Here is a 27,097-nt window from a genome sequence, read left to right on the forward strand (position 1 = left end):
ATTTATGTATACAAAATAACAAGTGAAATATTGATTTTGAAACATAAAGCATCTTAATTTTGAATAGTCACAAATTTTAACCTCTAGCTGACACATTTACCCCCAAAATACTTGAAATATGAAATATCTAATAAACTTGGGGGCGCGCATAAAAACTTCCATGCTGAACATTTTCTATGGATGCGGTAGTGCCTCAGAAACTATTACTTTGGGGGGGGGGGGCTAAAGCCATCAATGAAGTAGAAGGTCTAGGGGAGATAACAATGTGTGCTTTTCATCCAGGAATGCAAAATACCAATGTTTAAGAATGAGATAAATGAAAGAATCAATATAGCCAAAACAAATACAAAAACCGTCAAACTTTGAATAGAGGTCAAGGTCTCAGATACATATATATTATTACTACAGTAACTTGATCCGAAGAGTCGGATCACGTCGAGTTGACAGGCGCGGATCATCAGATCACACGAAAAGCGAAGCATCGAGTTTGATCTGATGATCCGCACCTGTCAACGAGACGGGATCCAAATCTTCGGATCAAGTTACTGTAGTAATGATAAATTTATTATATACCCCCTTTTGCACTTTAAATGTACATTTATAATATGTATAATAAATGTAATCCAAATTATCAAAAACACAGGCATACAGTGAAATTATATTTTGTGTATGCAGTTTTGTTTGTGATGCAGTCAATATTTTCCACAAAAAACGTTGCATTGTGACGTCATCAGTTTCCGAGGATACCAAAACAGAATCAAAAAACCAGTGTGGTCATCCTGAAAACCGGATCACACTCTGCGACATCCACAGTATCAAAAAACAAAACATTGATGGGTATATAATAAAAATGTTTATATTATGGTGGTGTGTGGCTTAACCACTGCGATGTGCAAATCACCTTGCCCAGGCAATGGACAGAAAACTGTATTCCATTATCTTTAGTCCCCCCCCCCCCCTTCCCTGAAAAAATGATATTGACAATTTATGTAGATAGTCAGTAAGACGATTGATGTAGACGGTCAGTAAGACAATTGATGTAGATGGTCAGTAAGACAATTGATGTAGACGGTCAGTAATCTTTTCTATGTTCTGATCATCTTGTGTGTTCCATAATTATTCTCAATAACCTTGCATTTATTAATAGACCAACACTGTTAAAATTATACATGCAGTTCATAAGAAGAGTGATGTTGTTCTTTAAAAGTGCTTTAATTTTTTAGAACAAATGACAAGATAGCTTTGATACTGTCAAGTTTTACATGAAAAATATTCAATTTATCATCAAACTGATATATGAAACAGTAAAATTTGTTATATCTCATCCATGCCATAAAATATGACTAAACTGAACAATACTCTGAGAACATCACATAATAATAAAGCCTTCAGAAAACAAAAATCTCAGTCCGATTTCGAAACATTAAAGAATGTAAAAACAATTTATCAAGTACAACCTAATTTAGGCCTGAAATGATTCACCAAAATATCGATACTGTTTAATATAAACCCTCAATTCCATGTTCAATTCATTGCCTCGATTTTTGGTTCGATACGTTTATTACTGGTTCAGTAAAATACATCAGGTTCGGCCTGTAATTATTATTTTTACCTGCATGGGGGACAAATGCTTACTTTGAGTTTTACGAAAATAATAATACACTTCATCAGCTTAAACTACAGAGCCAACATGCATCTTACCATTTGGCAGTTTGGAAACATTTTGCTTTTAAAATTATGATTGTGAATCTTGGTAATTAAATTTTTCTTCAATGTTATTATTGGTTTCTTCTGTAAATTGTATCATGAAGGGGGTGTGTCATTTCAGCCCTAACCTTATCATATTTTTTCTGAAGATTTTGAATGATGTGCGACAACATATATATATAATTCCATGTATTTTGTATGCAAACTTAAAGTAAATCTCACTTTCACGCAATTTATAGCTTTCAAACAAATACAGTAACGATGTCTGAGACATACTGATGACATACAAACAGCTCATATGATGGAACGTTCTTTCAGTCAGCTACATTTTTCTTGCATTTATTCACATGTTCCTATATTTATTCACCGATTTCTAGGGTCTGTAGTTGTTCGCTGTCTTGTAGTTTTTCTTTCATTAAAGATTTTTGTTCTCATCTTCAGAATTTGCTTTTTCTCATCAAGTTCTTCAAGTGCTTTTATTGTGTTTGTCTTCAAAAATTCCTGGATTTCTGTTTTACCTGTAAGAAGCAACAAGAGGCCCATGGGCCACATCGCTCACCTGAGTCACTTTAACACATGGAAAATGAATTTCCCATTGTTATTCCATTAACTTTTCAGGAGCCATGACACCCCGGGGGCCATGATTTCAACAAACTTGAATTTGAACTATGTCATAAAGCTTCAAACTTGAATCTGAACTATGTCAGGAAACTTCGATGTAAATTTGAACTCTTCTGGCTCAATGGTTCTTGAGATGAAGATTTTTCCTATATAAATACATATAAAATGTGGTTTCCCCCTAGTGTGGCCCCACCCGACCCCCAGGGGCCATGATATGAACAAACTTGAATCTGCATTATGTCAGGAAGCTTCCATGTAAATTTGAACTCATCTGGCTCAATGGTTCTTGAGAAGAAGATTTTTAAAGATTTTTCCTATATAAATACATAAAAAAATATGGTTTCCCCTATTGTGGCCCCACCCGACCCCTGGGGGCTATGATATGAACAAACTTGAATCTGCATTATGTCAGAAAGCTTCCATGTAAATTTGAACTCTTCTGGCTCAATGGTTCTTGAGAAGAAGATTTTTTAAAGATTTTTCCTATATAAACATATATAAAATATGATTTCACTTAGTGTGGCCCCACCCGACCCCTGGGGGTTTATGATATGAACAAATCTGAATCTGCACTATGTCATAAAGCTTTCATGTAAATTTGAACTCTTCTGGCTCAATGGTTCTTGAGAAGAAGATTTTTCCTATATACACACATATAAAATATGGTTTCCCCTAGTGTGGCCCCACCCGACCCCCGGGGGCCATTATATGAACAAACTTGAATCTGCATTATGTCAGGAAGCTTCCATGTAAATTTGAACTCTTCTGGCTCAATGGTTCTTGAGAAGAAGATTTTAAAAGATTTTTCCTATATAAATACATATAAAATATGGTTTCCCCTAGTGTGGCCCCACCCGACCCCCGGGGGCCATGATATGAACAAACTTGAATCTCCATTATGTCAGCAAACTTCCACGTAAATTTCAACTACACTGGTACAGTGGTTCATGAGAAAAAGATTTTTAAATGACCCCACCCTATTTTTACACTTTTGTGATTATCTCCCCTTTGAAGAGAACCTGGCCCTAAATTTGAACAATTTTGAATTCCCTTCAACTAAGGATGATTTGCTTTAAGTTTGAATGAAATTGGCTTACTGGTTCTGGAGAAGAAGATTTTTAAAAAATTTCAGTGTATTTTAACTGATTTGCTATTATCTCCCCTTGGATAAGGGGGTTGGCCCTCATTTGAACAATTTTGAATTCCCTTCACCCAAGGATGATTTGTGCCAACATTGGTTAAAATTGGCCCAGTGGTTTTGGAGAAGAAGTTGAAAATGTAAATGTTTAATAGACAGACGGAAAGACAGACAGATGGATGGACAGACAGACAGACGATGGACAAAATGCGATCAGAAAAGCTCACTTGAGCTTTCAGCTCGGGTGAGCTAAAAAGTTAAAGAGAAAATGCTACAGAAATCAGAAATATATCCTACTTAAAGCCCTGATACAATGTCGTATAAATATTCAATTGTCGGAATAGTCCAAAATCTTGTATTTGTTAATGAATTTAATCATGCATGATATAGAACTTATAAATAAACACACTTGGCAGGTTTATTTATATAGAACTTAAACTTATAAATAAACACACTTACTTGGCAGGTTCCCTTTATTCTTTTCGCTTCTCTCTAAGATGTAGCTCTTGAAGTGCTCTCGTATACATTTAGTCTCCTCCTTTGACCATCTAACTGTGGAAGAAAAATATTGTGCAAACATAAATTGGTGAAGCAAATACTTGGTTTATATCAATGATAGAAAGGTCATTGAATCGCCATGGTGCTCAAGGACATACATGTAGGAATCGGATGCAAACAGGAATGTGAATGACAGAAGGAATCAGATAGGTTAACCAACACCCTCTCCCCCTTCCACTCTTAGTCAATGCTCATTCGATAATCAAAGTTCTGAAAGTACTGAAAGACGGGGTCAAATTATTCAATGCATAACTTTCAGAAATGGTGCAGTTATGCTAATATGACAATTCATATGAAAACTCTCCAGACAAATACTTTAATCAGACATAGGTCTTGAATTGCAGATTTACGTACAACTTCCTATTCGTGTTTTTGATACAAGAAAAGAAGTGTTCAAATTCGAAATTTTCTTGAAGTCTGTTCCTTTTTTATGGTTTTGATTTATGGTTGAGGCCAAAACGAATATCTAATGGCGGCTGGAGGCACAGCGGTAAATTGTAAACATTGTAACAAAATTGGTAGCATAGTAATTTCAAATATTTTGACACACATTTGAGCTAGAAGTTTCCTATGCAATGAAAAATATTTACATGTTACAGTCCAACATAAATAAACAAGTCCACAAGCCAGACAACTGTCTTAAGTGAAACAGTGTGACATGAAGTGCTGCAAATTCAGGCATTTTAGAATATTATGCATATACCAGTATCTGGACAATTAACAATTGTAAAAGCATTACTGTTGAATAGTAATAACATCCGATTCGATATAGAACAGTGAACTATGATTGTGTAAAGAATATAATACTGTTGCAAAGTGAGATTTTGAGTTAATAATACAGACTGATGCCTGATCAGTGTTAAATAAATTGCAATGCTGGGTTTCCATCGCTATTTTCAGTATCACAGAAAAGGTTATAATGAGATGGACATGTAAACACTCCAAACTTGTTTAAAACAAGATGTTTTTGTGAAACACAAATTCCCCCCGATAATGGCCAATTCCAAAGATGGTCAAAGTCACAAATTCAAATATCTTGGTACCAGTAGAAAGATCTTGTCACAAGAAATGCTCAAGTGCAATATGAAAGCTCTAGCTAATATTTCCCATTTAGAAGTTATGACCAATGTCAATCTTTTTAAAAGTAAGTCAAATGTCAAGGTCAAAAGGTTTAGTACAAACGGAAAGGTCATCACAAGGAATACTCATGTGAAATATCAAAGCTCTATCATTTAATGTTCAAAAGTTATTAGCAAGGTTAAAATTTTCAAAAAGTAGGTCAAACTCCAAGGTCAAGGTCAAAAATGTTGGTACCCATGGAAAGGTCTTGTCACAAGAAATACTCATATGAAATATCAAAGCTCTAGTTCTTACTGTTCAAAAGTTATTGGCAATTAAGTTAAAGTTTTTAAAAAGTAGATCAAACTCCAAGGTGGAGGTCAGAGGGTAAAAAATGTTGATACCCACGGAAAGGTCTTGTTATAAAGAATACTCATGTGAAATATCAGAGCTCTACCACTTACTGTTCAAAAGTTATTAGCAAGGTTAAACTTTCAGACAGAATTACAGAATGACAGACGGGACAAAAACAATATGCCCCCTGATCTTCGTTCTCGGGGGCATAGAAATAATTTCTAAACTACTAGAGCTGTAAATATGTACATGTAAATTGTAAACATTTAAACAAATTATTTACATAATTTCAAATTTTGACACACATTAGGACTAGAAGTTTCCTATGCAATGACAGATATATACATGTGATAGTCAATCATAAATATACAAGTCCACAAGCCAGACATCTTTTTTAAAAATAATATAAGAGCTGCAAATTATATAATTTCAAAATATTAAGCATCAAAGATAGGTATGGCCGAGTTGCAGTTTGGAAAATTATGCATGCTTGCATTCACGAAGTAAAAGCATGTACGCATTTTATATAGTTTATAAGTATGAAGCTTTGAATAGCCGCAATAGGTATTTAGTGTGATAATGACCTTGACCTTTGGATTTCAAAAGCAACATGAATCTTGAATGTCATCAGGATTCGAAGTCTGATAAACCACCGTTTCGTGCTAACCGTTCACAAAGCGTGCAAGCCCCGCCTACAAAGTCGTCAGCGTTCTGTTCAAATCGTTCCGTGCAGACCATTCAGCGCTTTGTGCAAGCCGTTTACTGTTTCATGCAGACCGTTCAGCATTCCGTGCAAATTGTTCACCGTTCTGTGCAAGAATCGTTTTGTACTGTTCCATGCAAGTGGGGTAGTAGTAAGCTTCAGGGCTACCACTAAATCTAGCACATTCCTAAATGTCTATCGTATACATTTTTTATATATCACATTTAAAGGGACTGGGTTCACGATTTTTTAGAAAAATATTTTGCATTTTTGATGTTAAACATTAAAAATATAACTCATTTAATGTTGACAGCCAAAATTTTTACTTTCTGAATGCAAGAATAAAAGCAACATTTTAGCCTTAAATCTGTGTTATGTAAACAAAGACTCGATCGAGTCTTTTAATGTATACAAACAAACCAGTGAAACAATAGTTTGTAATGTAAAGCATCTTAATTCTGCAGAGTCACAAATTTTAACTTTTAGATGACACATTTTACCCCCAAAATGGCTGAAATGTGAAAGATATGATAAACTTTGATCAATATCCATTTCTTTTGAAAAATTCGTAAACAATAACATGCCACAATCTTTGTTTACAATACAAATAATAAACTCCCTAAAATGAGCTTCTGTGATAATGTATAACCTTAATTTTTATGTGAAATCTTTTAAACATATATTAGACAGTAGATCTTGATCATTAAAAGTGAAAAACAACATTTTGGGGGAAATCGTGAATCAGTCCCTTTAAATAGCATTAAATTAAATCTATGCTGAGGTGTTGAAAAATTTATTTACGCCAAAAATCGTACACACTTAATAAAATATAATACATTTACAGTACTTCAAAGCATCACATTTTACCTGAGCTGCCCTTAGTCTTGGGCGGACTTGTATCTGCGATTTCTGATCCAGTGCTGGGTCCATCCATGCTGTCCGTCTCCGAGGAATGCTCTACGATGGTAAATGTATGAGCATTGTAAATGTATGTTCCTGGTCAAAATATGCAGAAAACTAGCCACAAATAAAACTGACAATCGAAGAAGCCAGATTTGTTAATGAAAATAAAATATACTACTAGTTAACAGTGTGATCAGAGTAATCACTCAAAATGCCAAGTGAAGCAGCCATTTATTATGATTGAATATTGTTTAACGTCCCGCTCGAGAATCTTTCACTCATATGGAGACATCACCACTGCCGGTGAAGGGCTGCAAAATTTAGGCCTATGCTCGGCGCTTATGGCCATTGAGCAGGAAAGGATCTTTATCGTGCCACATCTGCTGTGACACGGGACCTCAATTTTTGCAGTCTCATCTGAAGGACTGCCCCATTTAGTCGCCTCTTACGACAAGCAAGGGGTACTAAAGACCTATTCATACCTGGATCCCCATGGGACCTTTTATTATGAAGGTTCGACAGCACTTTAAAGCATCACAGTTTACCTGAGTTGTCCTTAGTCTTGGCTGGACTTGTATCTGCGATTTCTGGCTGAGTGCTGGGTCCATCCATGCTGTCCGTCTCCGAGGAATGCTCTACAATGGTAAATGTATGAGCATAGTGAATGTATGTTCAGGTCAAAATGTGCAGAAAACTAGACACAAGATTAACGGACAATCATAGACGCTTTTCAATGAATCAAATTTAATTACTACGTACAGTACTAGTTGAAAGTGCAATCATGGTAATAGCTCAAAATACCAAGTGAAGCTGCCTTTTATTATGAAGGTTCAAAATTACCAGAAGTTCATACAAATTCTTACAAAATCTGATAAGACAAAATAGAATTATTCTAACAGGACTAATACCCCCATGTGCCTCGGTTTTCGCGGTCTCATCCGAAGGACCGCTTCATCTAGTCGCCTTCTACGACAAGCAAGGGGGTACTGAAGATCTATCCTAACCTGGATCAGGAGGCAAATGGAGAAAAGTTTCAACATTGATGCAACCAATGTAATTGTTGTATATGATACAAAAATAACGACAGCCACTGTTATGCTGAAGTACCAGTAGGAAAGTGAACACTGGTTTCTGTAGATCTAGAAGTTAACGATGTCTGTATACTCATAATAACACTTGTTATTAATCGTATACATATGTCATAACTTATTTACAGAAACCAGTGCCTGTACTTTGTACATGAAACAAGAGGCCCATGGGCCACATTGCTCACCTGAGTCACCTTGGCCCATATCTAAAGATTTTCCCTATATATTTGAATGTAAAACTTTGATTCCCTATTGTGGTTCCATCTAACCCCCGGGGTTCATGATTTTATTAACAAACTTGAATCTGCACTAAGTCTGATTGTCAGGAAGCTTTTATATAGATTTCAGCTCTTCTGACTCGTTGAATCTTGAGAAGATTTTTAAATGACCCCACCCTATTTTAGCATTTTTGTGATTATCTACCTTTTGAAGGCCATTCATTAAAACAAATTTGAAAGCCCTTCACCCAAGGATGCTTTGGGCCAAGTTTGGTTGAAATTGGCCCAGTGGTTCTGAAGAAGTCGAAAATGTGAAAAGTTTACAGACGGACAGACAACGGACAACAGGCGATCAGAAAAACTTACTAAAGCTTTCAACTCAGGAGAGCTAAAAATGCTAGATAAAAAAATCTCTGTCACTTGGGCATAATATAAACAAGAGATGTTTGTAAAACACATATGCCCCCCATGGTGCAAAATTGAAAAGGGTTATACACACACACATCATTTAATTGAGAGTAGTATCATCAATTCAAAATATTGAGCAGACAATATCTTCCTATGTCAAGAGTGGATTGACCATGTGACCTAAAAATCAATAGGGGTCATTAACTCCTGAAGATGTACCAGTGTACCAAGTTTGATGTCTGTCAAGCAAAGGATTGTCAAGATATTGAGCGGACAGTAATTTCCTATGTACAGTTTAATCCTTGACCTTTGACCACGCGACCTCAAAATCAATAGGTGTCATCTTCTCCTGAAGATGTACCAGTGTACTAAGTTTAATGCCTGTCAAGCAAAGGGTTCTCAAGATATGGAGCAGACAGTATATTCCAATGTCCAGCTTGACCCTTGACCTTTGACCATGTGATCTGAAAATCAATAGGGGTCGTCTTCTCCTGAAGACATACCAGTGTACCACGTTTGATGTCTGTCAAGCAAAGGGTTCTCAAGACATTGAACGGACAGTATATTCCTATGTCCAGTTTGACCCTTGACCTTTAAACATGTGACCTCAAAATAAATAGGGGTAATTTTCTCCTGAAGATGTACCAGTGTACCAAGTTTGATGTCTGTCAAGCGAAGGGATCTCAAAATATTGAACGGACAGTATATTCCTGTTTAGTGTGACCCTTAACCTTTGACCATGTGACCTCAAAATCAATAGTGGTCGTCTTCTCCTGAAGTCGTATCAGTGTACCAAGTTTGACGTCTGTCAAGAAAAGGGTTCTCAAGATACTGAGCAGACAGTATATTCCCATGTCAAGTTTGACCCTTGACCTTTGACCATGTGACCTCAAAATCAATAGGGGTCATCTTCTCTTGAAGATGTACCAGTGTATCAAGTTTGATGTCTGTCAAGCAAAGGGTTCTCAAGATATTTAACGGACAGTATATTCCTATGTCCAGTTTGACCCTTGACCATGTGACCTCAAAATCAATGGGGGTCATCTTCTTCTGAAGATGTACTGGTGTACCAAGTTTGATGTCTGTCAAGCAAAGGGTTCTCTAGACATTGAATGGTCAGTATATTCCTATGCCCAGTTTGACCCTTGACCTTTGACCATATGACCTCAAAATCAATAAGGGTCATCTACTCCTTAGGATGTACCAGTGTGCCAAGTTTGATGCCTTTCAAGCAAAGGGTTCTCAAGATATTGAGCGGACATTATATTCCTATGTCCAGAGTAGATTAACCCTTGACCTTTTGACCTGAAAAACAATAGGGATCCTCTTCTACTCATAACGAACCCACATATGAAATATCATTATCATCAAGTGAATGGTTCTCAAGATATTGAGCGGACAACACATGGTCTACAGACCGACCGACCGACAGGTGCAAAACAATATGCCCCCTCTTTTTCAAAGGGGGGCATAAAAAGAGCTCTGTAGGGCAGGGTATATCCCCTCGAAATGAGTCGCTACAAGTTCACTCTATAAAGTCTTGTACTTACCTTGACCTTTGCCATCAAATTAAATAGGGTTCTTCCTGCATTACTAAAGCTACACGTGAATTATAAACAATGGAGCAAAAATGTAGTCTGTTGAAAATATCTACAAGCTTTTTCTTTAAAGGAAGTGAACATGAAAATGTGACAAAGGGTTTTAATTTGTCATTTTGATGTATATAATGAATTCTGAAAATCAATAAGATGTAGCTTTCTTTAGTAGGGAGATATTTCATAAAGATTAGCGAATCTTTTCAATCCTTGGGAGCTGCCATATTGAAAAAATTATTACCTCCCTGCTGGGTTATCACTTAGCATCCACTAGAGGACAGCACTGATGCTGCCCTACGTCAGTAGGACACATTGTGTATTTTTGGCACATTGTAAGCATCAACGTTAAAATGTCATCAGCAGAAAGTGAATTAAATATGGGATATCAGTTTGAACCTGATATTACAGAGGAAGAAATTGTTTCTCAGAATAATTATTCTTTACCAGCAATTTATTTTAATGAGAGAGGAATTATGTACATTCAAGGGGTGTCTTTGTTGTCATGAGTTTGAACATTTTGTGTCAGATTACATGGATATACACATAAAGTGCAGTTCTCTACACCCATATTTTGACATGGTGTGTCTAAGTCCTGTTATAATTGATACAGCTTACATTTATCCAGAGAGGAAGGGTCTCAGAGGACTTGGATAACAACTAAACAAGTAAGAAAAACACGAAAATGAAAAATACCTTCTGTATTCACATGTATTAAAATCTAAACATAACATGGCATTTGTGTGTAAATATTTCCAATTACACACACACGCGCGATAGAATACAGTAACAATTCTGTTGCAGGCATGCTATCAAGATTTATATGGCCTACAGACAGTTTATCAACTAGGTCAGACATGGTCAGCCTCTTGGGTAGCAGGGGATAGTTTCGCACTATAGGCCCGGTCAACTTTTTCAAAAAATGGAAATACCCCATATTTGAAGTGATATTATGTGTAAAAATGTATACAATAATTTTAGGATGCATGTCAAATGTAGCCGAGTGCTTAATAAAAATGTTGATATACAACATGTAGGTGTCACCATGATTCCTAGCATATAGATGGGTGCAAATACGAAACTAAGACACGTGGTCAGTTGCTGAAGAAATTCCGGTGAAAACTTGCAGGGTCTAGCAAAAGGTCTGTAGCTGTGAGGGAAGGTGGATGGCCCCATATGAGAGGTAGATTTTTGAGAAGGGCAGACAGGGTTCTTGATTGTGCACAGTGTCTAAATCCCCATGTTTTGGTACTGTGATGGTGTGGGGGTGGTGCGGATTAGCCCAAATGAGGGAAAATCAAAGCAAAAAAGGGGAACCTGCTCAGAGCATGTTTTGTGCACCAGCACCAGTATTTATAGATTACATGTAATTTAGGGTCATAATTTATTAACTACACTAATATGAAATACAAGTATTGACATAAAAGGGAAATGTGATTTTTCATTAGTCTGTCATAATCTGACTTTGGTGTATACCCCCTATCCACATGTTTCAAAACCAAAGAAACTGTCCCCTGCCACCTTGGGGGGAAAAATCAGAGTAGTTTTACCCTCATTTGTTGTGACATAAATTATGGGAGCATTTCCTAAAAGTACTGCAATTATAAAGGATTTCTTGAAACCTCAGATTTTGATACAGATTCTGAATATAGTGTAAATAAATAACTGTAAATTGCATTTCTGAAATTTATCTGTGGTCCATGTAAATCAATTATTATAAAATATATAAATTATATGCCTATATTGCAGTACCTTTAAGACACAGTCAACTTAATTATCTCCAAATATTTTAGAATCTAATAAAATTAATTGATTTGGAATCTTGAAATATAACAGTACTATAGTGCTTCTGAGTAAGTTCAGAAGTTGGAGGAACTGGAGTTATTTTGTGGGAGTGTTTTCTTCTTTATCTTAATGCATTGTAATTAGATTTGATTTCAATTCTTTTTGCTCCAAAACCTTATCCATCAATTCTAATATGAATCCAATAAATTTCTGCTGTATAATAGTGACCCAGTCAACAACAGCAATGTGTCTCATCTACGTCAGAGCACAGATGCAGACTGGGAAATAATGGATGACCTCCATAAACCATCAACTTAGAGTGTTTAATTGATCAAATCTCGTAATAGAAACAAGCAAATTAAATTCATGCCACACTATTTAGTATCAGGAGGTCTTTTAAGTTTATTATGCAACAAATATTTTTTTCATGTTCACTTCCTTTAAGTCCCAAGTGACCTTGACCTTTTAACCCCAAATGTGTATTTGCTATCTTGAGCTACATGTGAAGCTTAAAACCAATGGAGCAAGAAATGAGGCCCGTAGAATGTTGACAGGCTTTTTAAATCCTGTAGTGACTTTGACCTTAGACCCCAAACTCCATAGAGTCCTTCCTTTCTTGATAAAAAAAAAGGTCATGTGTACAAGTAAAGCATGCAATCAATGCAGCAAAAAATGTTGCCCTGTGCAGTGTCTACAAGTTCAGTGTGACACACAATCGCAATACTTACCCACACACAAATAGGCCCGTAACTGTATCCCCATTCACAATGAATTGCGAGGGGGATAAAAAAAAAATGAAGCATACCTTCATCAACAGAACTTTGCGATCTCCCCATCATGATTTCTGAGTAAGTTCCGAGGGGATTCTGGTGGTTTTCTCGGTCAACCTGCAGCTCCTCATGCCTCATGAGCAGGAGAAATATTTCTTGATTCTCAGGTGACATGTCCAGGCTAGCGTAAATGGAGGACAGTCTGTGTCTCATCTTTGTTTCTGAACTCATACGGATATCAGTCTTCCCACACACTTCAGCTACAGCGTGCCAACCTGCACAGTAAGACGATGGGTCATTCTCTGTCGCAAACAAAAAGGGATTATCTTCTCGTACACCGAACTTATGCCTGTCACTTCGGATTACCTGGATTGCCGATAATAAGTCATTAGGAATTAATATGGGAACATACTTTTTTCCCTTCCCGTGTAAGTATGCCCACATGAATTTTCCAGATAGGTATTGTTCCGCATGATCTGTAACCTTTATCACCTTATTGTCCGGCAGACGTGCTCCTTTTTCTGCTTCCTCCCACTCAGAAAGAAGAATTCGGGAAGCTTCTTCACCTCTCCTTGCATTAAACAATGTGAGGCGTGCTACAACAAGGCTTCTAAGCCAAGCAAAGTTTTCCACCGAGTAACTCTTCAAAGTAGAGGAAATTTCTCCTGCAATGTATTCTTTCACTTGAAGAACCTTCTGCACACTTGGTAAACTTGCACTCGGATATGATTCACGAGACAAATTTCTAAATGCTGATTTGAAGTTTTTAAACTCCTTTATCTTATCACTTTGCATTGTTTGGGCATAATAGCTTTCCAGACCTTTCACTGATCGCAAAACAACTGCATACAGGAAACCTTTTTGGCCCTTTTTCTCCTGTTTATCTGCCTTTGTAACGAGTCGTTTGAGAGCCTCTATCAAGTCAGGCAAGTGTTTTATCTTGAACATATCTTCCACTGTTCTCTCTTTACAACTCATGCTTCGGAAATGGAAGTAAAGTTTTGAGAGTTCTCTCATATCTGTCATGATTGTTTTTCTGATCTCATCCTTGTTTCTTTCCTCGTGCCGGAGTACAATGTAGCGTTTATATCCGATCATTTTGACAGTATTGTCTGTCCTACAGAAATCCCCCACTTCTCCTCCTCTGAATCCATTCAAAATTCGTAAAAAGCCTCGATCGGAATTCATTTCATCGGGTGTCACTTCCTGAAGCAGCTTGGGCTTGAAGGCTTCACGCAAACAGTCTCCTTTGAATACACATTTATGCTTATAGAAGAATTTTCTGGAGTAGAAACCCTTGCATTCAGTACACACTCTAAGCTGGACTTCTTGTATGGATTTTCTCTCCCTCATGACCGGGTCTAACCCATCGCCAATAAGTTGTAGATTGTATTCGTAAATACCTTCACGTCTTTTTGTGTCAAGAAACTTATTTTGAACACGGCAAGGTTTGGAATTCATTAATCGCACTTCTGGTTCATTTCTGTGCTTTCTGAAAATGTGTCGCTTCAACTTTCCTCCTTTTATAATGAGTTTGCAGTAAGGACAGAATCTATCTGGCCTCTGAAAAAGAAATACATTCATTTTGTAACAGAATATACATTATAATGTTAAACTCCGGGTCTCATTAATTGTTGATTTGGTGTTGCCGACTCACACTTGAAACTGCTGGGTCGGTAGTTAAGCGAATTTTTTTTTATATTTTTGTGGAGATGATGGGGCAATAAAAAAAGTTAAATGCATTATCATGATTATTCCCTTTGCATTATCTTTTGTTGTAATTAATTTTACTTTGAAAACAGAAAAGTTAAGATTTTGCCAAGAATAAGGACTTTTTTACTTTTAATAATAGGGGGCCTCCGTGGCCGAGTGGTTAGAGCATTGCGCTCAAAATAACACGGCCTCTCACCTCTGTCAGCGCGGGTTCCAATCCCGCTTGCGCCGGTAAGTGAGAAAGTTTCCCAGTTTACTTTCGGAAGGTCGGTGATCTCTTCCCAGGTACATTGTATCTGGGTTCTCTCTTCCACCAATAAAAACTGGGCGCCACCAATAACTGAAAAATTGTTGAGTATGGCAGAAAACATCGAAACAAAAAAAAAATCTTTTAATAATATAGCATACAAATCCTTCAAAATGCTAAAAGCTTCAGAAGAGAAGATTTTTTTAGAAGAAACTGTAAATGATACATTTTTTTTCTAAAAAACACAATTCAAAAAACTGTTTTATCAAGTGATATTTAAATGTGGGTTGGTAGCACCAAATCAACATTTACAATTAATTGCGGCCTTAGTGAAGGTTTCTCGTGTGTGGCACGGTGCTTTGTGAAGGTTTCTCTTGTGTGGCACGGTGCTTTGTGAAGGTTTATCGTGTGTGGCACGGTGCTTTGTGAAGGTTTCTCGTGTGTGGCACGGTGCTTTGTGAAGGTTTCTCGTGTGTGGCACGATGCTTAGTGAAGGTTTCTTGTGTGTGGCACGATGCTTAGTGAAGGTTTCTCGTGTGTGGCACGGTGCTTTGTGAAGGTTTCTCGTGTGTGGCACGGTGCTTTGAATGCACAGTCCGTGTTGAGAAAGTACGTTAACTCTGACCTGCATTTAGACTTCAACAATGTAATTTTTTAAAGTCACATAATTAGTAAAATGGAATCATGGAAATCAGAGCTGTGCAATTTCAACATGTTAGAGTGGATCTGGAAGGAAGGTGTTTCTGAACACCAAGATTTAATATTATCATGATTATTGTATTGGAAAATTCTTCTCAATAACAGTAGGACCATGATTACAATATTTTATATGCACATAAAAGCATCCCTGAGGTAGTTCCAATTCAAGTTTGTTCAAATTATGCCCCTAGGGTTAGGAGAGGCCCACAAAAGGGGTTAAAGTTTTACATGGGGATAATATATGTATATGAAAAATCTTTGAAAATTTTCCTCTCGATGACAGCATTACCAGATTACTCACATTAATATGCAAGCATCCCAAGGTAGTTGAGATTCAAGTTTCTTAAAATTATGACCCACTGCAGGGATTTATCTAGGTTGTTTTTACTACCGGTAAAAGGTACCTTTCCCCTTTGGCAACAAATGGATATTTCCCCTTCCAAAGATAAAAAATTCCCTTCATTTGTAGAAACTTCACAAAATTGTATATTAACAATTTTCAACAAAAATAATTTTTTTAATATTCTAAGTCATTTTCTATAATTGTCAGACTTACAATATATATACAATGAGTAATTAATCAATTTATATGGCTGTTATAATCTGTGGATATTATATTCCATGGATGTCCCTCATCCCTATCCCCTGGAAGCTCATGACTGGATTTCTCAAAAATTCCCCTCAAATATAAAATGGGTAGTAACATCTAAATGCTGGATAAAACCCTGCACTGGGAGTAGCACTTATGGATGGAGATAAAATAGGGGGTCAAAGTTTTACATAGAAATTTTTTTATAAACCTTATTTCAGCAACAGCAGTCATTGTTTATCATCGGATCCAAGCATCCCCCAGTAGTGCAGAATTAAATTTGTTCAAATCATGACCCCCCCCCCCCCCCCCCTACACAGGTTGGGTTTACAATAGAGGATGATAGTAACGGAAATGAATGATGATAGTAACGCAAGAACTTGCGTTACTATCATCCTCGCTGTTTTTTCAACGACGAATTTTCTGTTCATATGAGCCGTATAAAAGATAAAATAACACCTGATCGTAATTGTTCCTAGTGTATGATATTTCTTACCTACATATCATTTGCAAATAAACAATACAAATAGATATAATAACTAAAATGTGGTCTTTCCGGAATTTCCTTCCACCATCTTGGGATGATAGTAACGATCGTTACTATCATCAGTTTATACCAGTGCATGGTGATTCAGGTGAGCAATGTGGCCCATGAGCCTCTTCTGTACATCATGTACATTAAATCTCAACTAGGAAGAATTGTTTTAGCACACTAAAACTGCTATCTCCCATTCCACCTTTTTTTAAAAACATTTTTGGGGATCATCTTGAAAGTGCAAAATGAAGAGTTACAATGTGTATACATAATGTTGTCACCTATATACATGTATAATATATGTGCTTCAACCAAGGAACAGTGTTGTGAACATACGACAGCAAATTAAACTTGTGACTTAACAGTTTCAGATGTCTGACCTTTACATCAGGCTCAGCTGATCGATAGTTAAATGTAGAAAACATGCAGTGACCCAACCTTATTATTTGACCTTTACATAAGAGGTCGAGGTCAAAGGTAATCAAAAATATCAGGCGTCACTGTCTTATCATGGTATACACACATTCCAAATATCAAAGACCTATGTCAAAAAACAAAAAAAGTTATGGCAAGGGCAAACTTTGTATGAGAAGCGGAAGAAGAATTCACACTAATTAAAACAATATCTTGCTCCTCTGGGAAGGGGAGACAATGACGGCCCAATGATCTGTAATCAGGCAGAGCATGACTTGAACAAATTTAATTCTAAAACAACATAATATAAAATACTTTTGCAAATTAATTTCAAATAGATTGTACCTTACGTTTTTTTATGTAGATTTTTAAAGAATTTTCTCTAGGCTACATGAACATGTTGAATATATTTCTACATGTAAAATATTGAACCCTTTTAAAAAAGACCCTACCTTCAACTCAAGGGTTATTATGAACAAAATAAAATTATCTTGTTTTAACATCAACTTAACATATACTGTAACCTCATGAATCTTGAGAAGATATGTGTAAAAATCTCTTGGACTTTAAATCCTTATTGTGAACCCACCACCACCCCAGAAACCATTGTGTATACATCCTAGGGGTCATTGTGTGTACACTCCAGGGGTCATTCAGTCTATACCAAAGTTTTTTGGACCACACAGGACATTCGGTCCTGTGTAATCAATGAACACACGGGACCGAACCAAATATTGTCAGACCAAAAAACCTAATGTAAACAAGAGGCCCATGGGCCACATCGCTCACCTGAGTCACCTTGGCCCATATCTGAAGACTTTCCATATATATTTGCATGTAAAACCTTAGTCCCTATTATGGCCCAAACTACCCTTTGCAAACTTGAATCTACACTATGTCAGAAAGCTTTCATGTAAATGTCAACTTCTTTGGCCCAATGGTTCTTGAGAAGAAGATTTTTAAAGCTTTTTCATATATTTGTATGTAAAACTTTGATCCCCTCCCCTACTTGTAGCCCCATCCTACCCCCCGGGGGCCATGATTTGAACAAACTTGAATCTGCACTATGTCAGAAAGTTTTCTTGTAAATATCAGCTTTTCTGACTCAGTGGTTATTGAGAAAAAGATTTTAACTATATATTTGTATGTAAAACTTTGATCCCCCTTGTGGCTCCATCCTACCCCCGTAGCCCATGATTTGAACAAACTTGAATCTGCATTACGTCAGGAAGCTTTCATGTAAATCTCAGCTTTTCTGACTCAGTGGTTATTGAGAAAAATATTTTCCCTATATATTTGTATGTAAAACTTTGATCCCCTATTGTGGCCCCATCCAACCCCAGGGGCCCATGATTTGAACAAACTTGAATCTGCATTATGTCAGGAAGCTTTCATGTAAATCTCAGCTTTTCTGGCTTAGTGGTTCTTGAGAAGAAGATTTTTAAAGTTTTTCCCTATATATTTGTATGTAAAACTTTGATCCCCTCTTGTGGCCCCATCCTACCACCGGGGGCCATGATTTGAACAAACTTGAATCTGCAATATGTCAGGAAGCTTTCAGGTAAATTTTAGCTCTTCTAGCCCAGTGGTTCTTGAGAAGAAGATTTTTAAATGACCCCACCCTATTTTTGCATTTTTGTGATTATCTCCCCTTTAAAAGGGACATGGCCCTTCATTTGAACAAACTTGAAAGCCCTTCACCCAAGGATGCTTTTGGCCATGTTTGGTTGAAATTGGCCCAGTGGTTCTGGAGAAGAAGTCGAAAATGTGAAAAGTTTAACAGACACACGGACAGACAGACGATGGACAAAAAGCGATCAGAAAAGCTCACTTGAACCTTCGGTTCAGGTGAGCTAAAAAGTGAAACACGTGAAAATGCAGAATCAAGGAAATCTTATTCATTCTACTAGTTAGTAATACTATTGATATTTTATTTTTCTCTGACAAACTATTCAACAGACTTCCAATTTTCCTCCTCTGACACATATCCATCATAAAATCAGAAAAAAGTCTGCCTCAAAGTCTTGCTCATATATATGCTGTTCACTATCAGCTCCTCCGACTGTTCACTTGGTTTTGCATAATACTTTAGACAGTCCATGCGGTTTTACGTATTTGGATTTGTGCAATATTTTTTACTTTTAACAAACATTTAAATGACTCCGCGCCAAAATAGTAAAGCTCAAAACCGGACACTGAGACATCAGACATTCTGGTCCAGTGTAAAAAATGACGTATTGGACCTGAGGCACTGCACATCGGTAAGGTCCGACGTCTTTCACAAAGATTGGTTATTGTGTGTAAACTCTAAGGGTCGTTGTGTGTAAAAACTTACCATCACCCCAGGGGTCAATGTGTATACAAACTTAAATCTACACAAAAACTCACTTAGCCAGTCTCAGATGTTGTAAAAGTCATATGGATATCATCTTTTTTAAACAAACATTACAGCATTGTTTCCAATGTAACCCTCAGTTAACTGCATATCTTGAGTAAATGGATGAAGAAGTCAAAATCGGTATAGTGTAGTCATTCCACTAAATGTTTAACATGTTTAACATACCCCTTACATTTAGTGAATAAGAGCACCATTACATTTACAGTCTTACCTTTTTGGAACATGTTTTCACTCTTCCCTCTGACCTCGTATCTGCAACTTCTTGATCAGTCTCCATATTTAGAATTTCCGTAATTGTCTCCAGTGGAATAGTGGGTGGGGTTTCTGGTGTCTCTGATGGGATAGTGGGTGGGGTTTCTGTCATCTCCAATGGAATAGTGGGTGGGGTTTCTGGTGTCTCTGATGGGATAGTGGGTGGGGTTTCTGTCATCTCCAGTGGAATAGTGGGTGGGGTAACCGTTTCTGATGTCTCCATTGGAATAGTGGGTGGGGTTTCTGAAGTTTCCAATGGAATAGTGGGTGAGGTTTTGTTTGTCTCCTTTGGAATAGTGGGTGGGGTTTCTGAAGTTCCTAATGAAATTGTGGGTAGGATTTCTGTCGTCGTCATTGGAATAGTGGGTGGGGCTTCTGTAGTTTTCAATGGATAAGTGAATGGGGTTTCTGTCATCTCCAATTGAATAGTGGGTGGGGTTTCTATCATCTCCAATGGAATAGTGGGTGGGGTTTCTGTCATCTCCAATGGAATAGAGGAGGGGGTTTCTGGTGTCTCTGATGGAATAGTGGGTGGGGTTTCTGGTGCTTCAGAGACTGTGTTTGGTAAATAATTGATAAGAGGGAGATTGATGACATGACGACCTATTTTTCCACACGGACATTTCCATATCAACTCCACAGGCCTTTTACAGGTTGAAACTGGTTTATATTTGAATGAAATATGACGTTTATTCAAAGACACATCATCAAATGCCATACAGCTCTCAGATTTCTTTTGTGAAGTTTGACCAGCAAATTGGACAGTTCCATCATTGGGTTCGTGGTCAACAGACAAGTCCTTAGATTTGATCCCAGCACAGGACGGTGTAACAACAGAAGAGGTCGTGACCTGGGAGGGTGCCTCTTCCCTGCCTAAAACATGCGCCTCTTCCCTGCCTAAAACACGCACCTCTTCCCTGCTTAAAACACAATTTGATGGGACAGAATGTTCAGACTTGGTTTCGGCATTGATATCTTCAGATTTGATTTCAAAAAATTGTGTATAATTTGAAAACACTGCAGTCACTATGGGAGACTTTTCTTCAGCTATAACATGATCTTTCTGTGTGAACTCGTGTGAAGTCAGAGCCATTGTCTGATTGTGATCAGTTGGATTACAGTTTGTAAAAGTCTTCCATCGGACCAATTCTCGTCACTTGGTAAAACGCAATCCCTGTACCGACTTCTTTGAAGTATTTAAGTCACCAAATGGCCTCTTTCTGGTGAAGATCTGAATTACAGAGATTTGCATATCAATGGTCTGGGGATTAGACAGCAAGGGAAATTCATGGATATCGCAAACTTTGCCAATCACATGTACGCTCTGGATGTGGTGAGACTAGAGACCACTCCCAAAAGGAAGACGGGTACTTTAGTGACTGCCTCCTTTACACCTGACTAATTCCACAGAGTATGACTGCCTCCTTTACACTCGACTAATTCCACAGAGTACGACTGCCTCCTTTACACTCGACTAATTCCACAGAGTACTACTGCCTCCTTTACACTCGACTAATTCCACAGAGTACGACTGCCTCCTTTACACTCGACTAATTCCACAGAGTACTACTGCCTCCTTTACACTCGACTAATTCCACAGAGTATGACTGCCTCCTTTACACTCGACCAATTCCACAGAGTACTACTGCCTCCTTTACACTCGACTAATTCCACAGAGTACGACTGCCTCCTTTACACTCGACTAATTCCACAGAGTACTACTGCCTCCTTTACACTTGACTAATTCCACAGAGTACGACTGCCTCCTTTAGTGATCTGAAAGAAAATTTTAAGATTCATAAGCATGAAGTTTTTTTGGAACACACATTTCCAGGGTTCTTATTGAATATCAAATCAGAACATGGACACAATCTTAGCTGAAAAATTCCATATTTTAATTTTCCATTTCTAATATTTAGAATGCTGAACTGATGTATTTCCAACGGTCAGCTAAAATTTGAATGTCAGTTGTCAAGGTACATGGGAGATACAGAGCTCACAATTCTTGTTATGTAAATAAGGCTTATGCCATGTTTTTGTTTACATATATAGGTTAAATATATACCAGTAAAAGTTTTGTTTAAAGCAGATTTTGTCAATTTACATGATAAATCTGAACACAATTAACTTATTAAATAGTTTCTAGTGTTTGGCACATCTCATTTTGTTTAAACATGCTATTTTCTATTAAGCAATCTATATGTAAACAAAAACATGGCACGAGCCTTAATTGTTTACATAACAAAGAGTTGTGAGTGCTGTACATCACTTGTAACTCAGCAACTGACAATTGAAGTCTTACAGTCAACTGAATACCTACAAAAAATGTGGGCTATATATAAGATTTTCCCTATATATTTGTATGTAAAACTTTGATCCCCTATTGTGGACCGATCCTACCCCTGGGGGCCATGAATTGAACAAAATTGAATCTGACTATGTCAGGAAGCTTTCATGTAAATATAAACTTTTCTGGCCCAATGATTCTTCATCAAAAGATTTCTTAATGATTTTCCCTAAATATTTGTATGTACAACTCTGATCCCCTATTGTGGCCCCAACCTATCCCCAGGGACCATGATGTTAACAAACTTGAATCTGCATTATGTCAGGAAGCTTTCATGTACATTTGTACTTTCCTAGTTTAGTGGTTCTTGAGAAGATTTTTAAAGATTCTATTTATTCGCATGTAAAACTTTGCCCGGGACCATGGTTTTAACAAACTTGAATCTCCACGATGTCAGGATGCTTTCATGTAAATCTCTACTTTCTTGCTCAACTTAAAGAAATTCAATTTTGATTCCTTTCTATATAAATAACCAAAATCTGTGTTATAAATGTTTCAGGAAACATCTTTAAATCTACAACAAAGTTTGCAATCACAAAAATGAGTGATGTAACATGTGGAGGACACTCCTACTACTTTCGCCTCGTCCATTGTTTTCTTGGAACTGATCCAACATGTGCACATGTCTCTACCGAAAATGAAAGCTAAGACCAGACAATGTCGTAAAAACAGGGTGTTTGTCACCTGGTCATTCATTTGTTTCATATTTGGCATGTTTATAGACAGACGTAACTTTTTGACATGAAAATGTAGATTAAATTTAACTCAATATGCCTCAGACAATATTGTAACACTTAAATGTGGGATTTATATTTATGAATCAGATTCGTCTGATATCTACAGATCGAAGCATGCTAAATGTGTGTATAAAATTTCATAAGTATATTTTCCAAAATGATGCTTTAGAAAATTAACCAGTCGCATCGGACTGACTAAAACAAATGTCAGTCAGTCCGCCAGACTTTTAACCAGTCAAAGACTGAAAGGCATATGTTAATTTTGAGCCCTGAATAACACAGACTATAATTTGATAATGACCAAATAAATTTCAATTGACCAGTATTAACCAGTATTGACCAGTTTTAACCAGTATTGACAACCAACCCGGTCAATACTCATATTGACCACCTTTATGCCAACACTGCATTCAATTTAGAAAAATAGCGACAAAATCATACAAAATGGGAATTTTCTACCACTTTTATCGGCAAATGATTTCAACTAAAAAAAAAAAAGAAAGCACAATTTTTTTTTACGGTAATATTTGCTGTTGTGAGACATCAGGAATCGTCATAGGCTCGTTCTAAAATCGTTGTAGCTCTACAACAAGCACACTGCCATGATCTGTACAGTACTTTTGACTTAATACCGGAAATGAACATTTAACTCGCTGTCCAGAGATCTACCACCTATTTACAACATTATGTGGTTTGGAATCTTTAAGACTGTTTGTGTCAATTCAAACTATATCTTCAAAACTTTTGGAAATTTCATCTAAAAAATTCTAGTTGAAAAAAACCCTGCGAACTTTAAGTGTTTGACTATAGATTACAGAAGGACACTGTGTGAAGCGTAACACTAACACTTTCATGTGTTGTTTCATGTAAACACGGACAAGATCAACATGCTTGCTATTTAAATCTGACGTCTCTGAGACACCCAAAGTGTGCATGAAGTAAGCCATCTTCGACATCACTGACTGAGATGATCTTGGCCTTAGTCATTTATTCGATCAACGTTTACTTTTTCAATACTTGTATATTCATTCTGTAAAGCATTTCTATGCACAAGATAAAATTATTGTAAACTTCAAAGTACAGCCAATAAACCAAGGAAATCTGGAAAAAACATTGGGTTTTTTTTCACTCGCAAAAAGCTGCAATCACTTGTGATTTTTCCCTCGCTATGTCAATTTTTAACTCGCATTTAGCAAGTATTTCCCCTTAATTTCCTTGCCTGGTCACAGGGCTTCCATACAAACTGAGCACACTGGTAAATATAATACAATCAGTTGACAATACAAATCATAGTAAATTCACTTATTTAGTATAATATCAGAGTCCTATTTACACTATAGCTCTACTGGTTTGCTCAAATTTTATTAAAACCCTGGGCATTATCCTGTTATTTACTTCGCGAATTAAATAAGTTTGACGTTGTTGACGTTAACGTCAATTTTATCTCTGTGCATGTTTATCACAATCCTAAACATTTTATAGGGATTGTGGCCCTCTTTTACTTCCGATATACTTAATGCTATACTTAATGTACCTCACTTGTTACATTACTTTCACACTTTATATCCATCTTAAGTACTTGCCTTTATTCCGTAAATATATATACACAATATGGGAAAACAGCAATGTTATTCGTATATAATTTGTAAAGCTGGGTTTTAAGTAAACCCGTTATCATAATGTTTTATATTAAATTCGCCTAAATGCTTCATATGAATATACGGAATAAAGTAATACATGTATTTACTAATATCAACGATTTACTCCGTTAAAGTTATTCAATACAATTAAACATGGATGTACTTAATTTCATATAGAAGTAAAACACGCACTTGATGCGCGGATCAAGGTCAATTTTATTTTATATTCGCCTAAATCCTTGATATGAATATACGGAATAAAGTAACATTTACATAATAGCACTGATTTATTCCGTAAGAGTTATTCAATATGATAACACACAGACTTAATTTCATGTAGAAGTAAAACACTCACTTTAGTATGAATAGTGCTTGTGTATATACGGAATAAATGTAAGTTAATATTATGGAACTTCCATTGGTATTTTTCTTCATCTTTCTTGCGCTCTCCCTTTAAATTAGAGTTGTGAAGGAACTAAATTCCGCGGTTTTGAGTACATTTAAAGAAATTGCGTCGCTATTTACTCCTGTTATTTGCTTCGTTTTGTACAAAAACGTGCTATTTTCTTGACTTGGTGTCTGTTTTAACTTGTCCCCCCCCCCCATTACCAAGCCCCATTTTTATATCTCTCTCCCCCAAAGAAACCCTTTTCCGGGGAAAATCTTCCCATTGAAGTGCTATTAAGAATGAAATCGCTCAGTATATATATATATATATATATATATAAATATATATATACTCCTGTTATTTGCTTCGGGAGGCAAATAAATTCTGATGTTTTGAGTAGATTTAAAGAACTTGCATCGCTATTTACTCCTATTGTTTGCTTCACTTTCTATAAAAACGTGCTATTTTCTTCATTTTTTCTCTATTTTAACTTGTTCCCCCAAAAATACCACGCCCCATTTTTATGTGTTTCTCCCCCAAAGAAACTCTTTTCTGGGGAAATCTTCCCCTTGAAGTGTTATTCAGAATGAAATGGCTCAGTATATATATATACTCCTGTTATTTGCTTCGCTTCAATGTCAAACTTATTTGATTCGTGAAGTAAATAACAGGATAATGCCCTTGCCAAACCCGTGCACAGGAGTTCGAAATTTTATCAATAAAGTAAATAATATTCACTCGATTGACCAAGCCATGAGCTATGCGTTAGTAACTCCTGTGCGCTGTGGTTCTTTTTTCCCATGTGAAAACACAAGCACTTGTTTCTGTAAATAACATATGACCTCTGTATACTAATAATAATACAAGGTACCTAGCTTCAAATGGTGTCGGGTGGTTTCGTCCCGATTACATATTCGCACCGAGTGGATTCGTACCTTTACCTCTACCCAAGTGGATTCGTCCCGAGTGGTTTCGCCCCCATTGAGTAGGTAGCAACTGTGGTCGGAACGATTGATCAGTGCATACTCTCCTTTAACGATGAGCAATTGAATTGAATTGAAATTAGGGGATGAATGCTATTTATTAATTTACCGATGCCCAAGGTATGTTCATTTTGATCATTATACCAACAATTTTTGGATGTTTATATACGGAAACAGTGGTCGGGATGATTGATCAGAGCATACTCTCTTTAAATGATGAGCAATTGAATTGAAATTAATGAATACTATACAGTATATTAATTTACCGATGTCCAAACTTTGTCCATTTCTATCATTATACCAAGAATTTTTGTCATGGCAAGTTGCATTCATTGTGGAAAATCAGTAAGTAAAAATTATCATATAAAACAGAATTAGCATTATGTAGATAAAATTAGTGTGTCTATTATGTGATTTTATTAATCTTAGGTATATTTATATAAATCTCAAATTGAAGAATTCAATTTAATAGCATAAACGTAAAGTACAGTACACGTTTGCGATTGAATTGCAATACCGGTAACTTTATATCAAAATCAGTGAAGGATTTGTGATTTTTTAAAATAGTGATAGTGATAGCTGCAGTGCAAACTATCTACTAGGGTCGTTCAACAATATTGTCATACAAAAACTTGGATTACTATATATGCTATCCCAAACGTATATCTATTCTATTATGGATGTACATCGGGGCGAAACCACTCGACTATAAGGCAATGTTCTACCTTAGGTTATCTGCATTGGAATTAGGACGAAACCACTCGGTGCGAATCCACTCGGTGCGAATATGTAATCGGGACGAAACCACCCGCATTCCTTCAAATGATACCCATGTTTTGTTGCAGTTTTCGGATAATAGGCAATAAATACATGGTTTTTTAGTTGAATGATTGTACAAAGAGAACCGTAGTAAGTACATTTACATAGCATATTCTCTGGAAGCTCAAAAGGCCGACATTCTCAGGGGGTGCCATTCTGTGTCATTTTAAGCTAGGTACCTTGCGTTATTATTTTTATACACAGGTCGTTAAGTTATTTACAGTTCTAAACAAGTGCCTGTGTGTGAAAAGCTGATTCGCGCACATATTATACCAGATTCAACCATGAAACAATGTCCAAATAAATCCCGCTAAAACATACGATTTCTTTTGGATACTTGCATGTATTTCTAGGTAGATATTTTACATAATTCCACATCAGGTTTCAAATGATGGCGGCAATACCTCCATTTTCGAGACAATTCGCAATGAC

The 27,097-nt window shown here is 36.7% G+C and overlaps 1 protein-coding gene across 2 annotated transcripts; it reads right to left on the reverse strand.

Annotated features, from left to right (window-relative positions):
- Nucleotides 1-1,188: 1,188 nt before the first annotated feature.
- On the reverse strand, nucleotides 1,189-27,097 carry LOC125675584 (uncharacterized). 2 transcript variants are annotated; one of them, XM_048913332.2, is made up of 7 exons: nucleotides 27,007-27,097; nucleotides 19,711-21,527; nucleotides 12,940-14,467; nucleotides 7,589-7,678; nucleotides 7,008-7,097; nucleotides 3,926-4,018; nucleotides 1,189-2,225 (listed from the first exon to the last, which is right to left on the reverse strand). In XM_048913332.2, the coding sequence occupies exons 2-7, from the start codon at nucleotides 20,842-20,844 to the stop codon at nucleotides 2,071-2,073; spliced, it is 3,090 nt and encodes a 1,029-aa protein (XP_048769289.1). In that variant the 5' UTR covers nucleotides 20,845-21,527; nucleotides 27,007-27,097; the 3' UTR covers nucleotides 1,189-2,070. The 2 variants fall into 2 exon arrangements, 1 of the variants encoding a protein (XP_048769289.1); XR_007370571.2 differs by lacking the exons at nucleotides 1,189-2,225; nucleotides 3,926-4,018; nucleotides 7,008-7,097 and adding an exon at nucleotides 7,952-8,047 and having other exon boundaries at nucleotides 7,642-7,678.

Source organism: Ostrea edulis, chromosome 3 (assembly GCF_947568905.1).
Source record: "Ostrea edulis chromosome 3, xbOstEdul1.1, whole genome shotgun sequence".
Taxonomy (NCBI): domain Eukaryota; kingdom Metazoa; phylum Mollusca; class Bivalvia; order Ostreida; family Ostreidae; genus Ostrea; species Ostrea edulis.

Bases quoted from the DNA above. Each gene is read 5' to 3' on its own strand.
- LOC125675584 (XM_048913332.2), bottom strand. From the start codon at position 20,844: ATGGCTCTGACTTCACACGAGTTCACACAGAAAGATCATGTTATAGCT. The intron at 7,098-7,588 runs GTAAACTGTGAT...TTACCATCGTAG, and splicing joins CAAGACTAAGGACAACTCAG to AGCATTCCTCGGAGACGGAC. The intron at 4,019-7,007 runs GTAAAATGTGAT...TTTCTTCCACAG, and splicing joins CAAGACTAAGGGCAGCTCAG to TTAGATGGTCAAAGGAGGAG.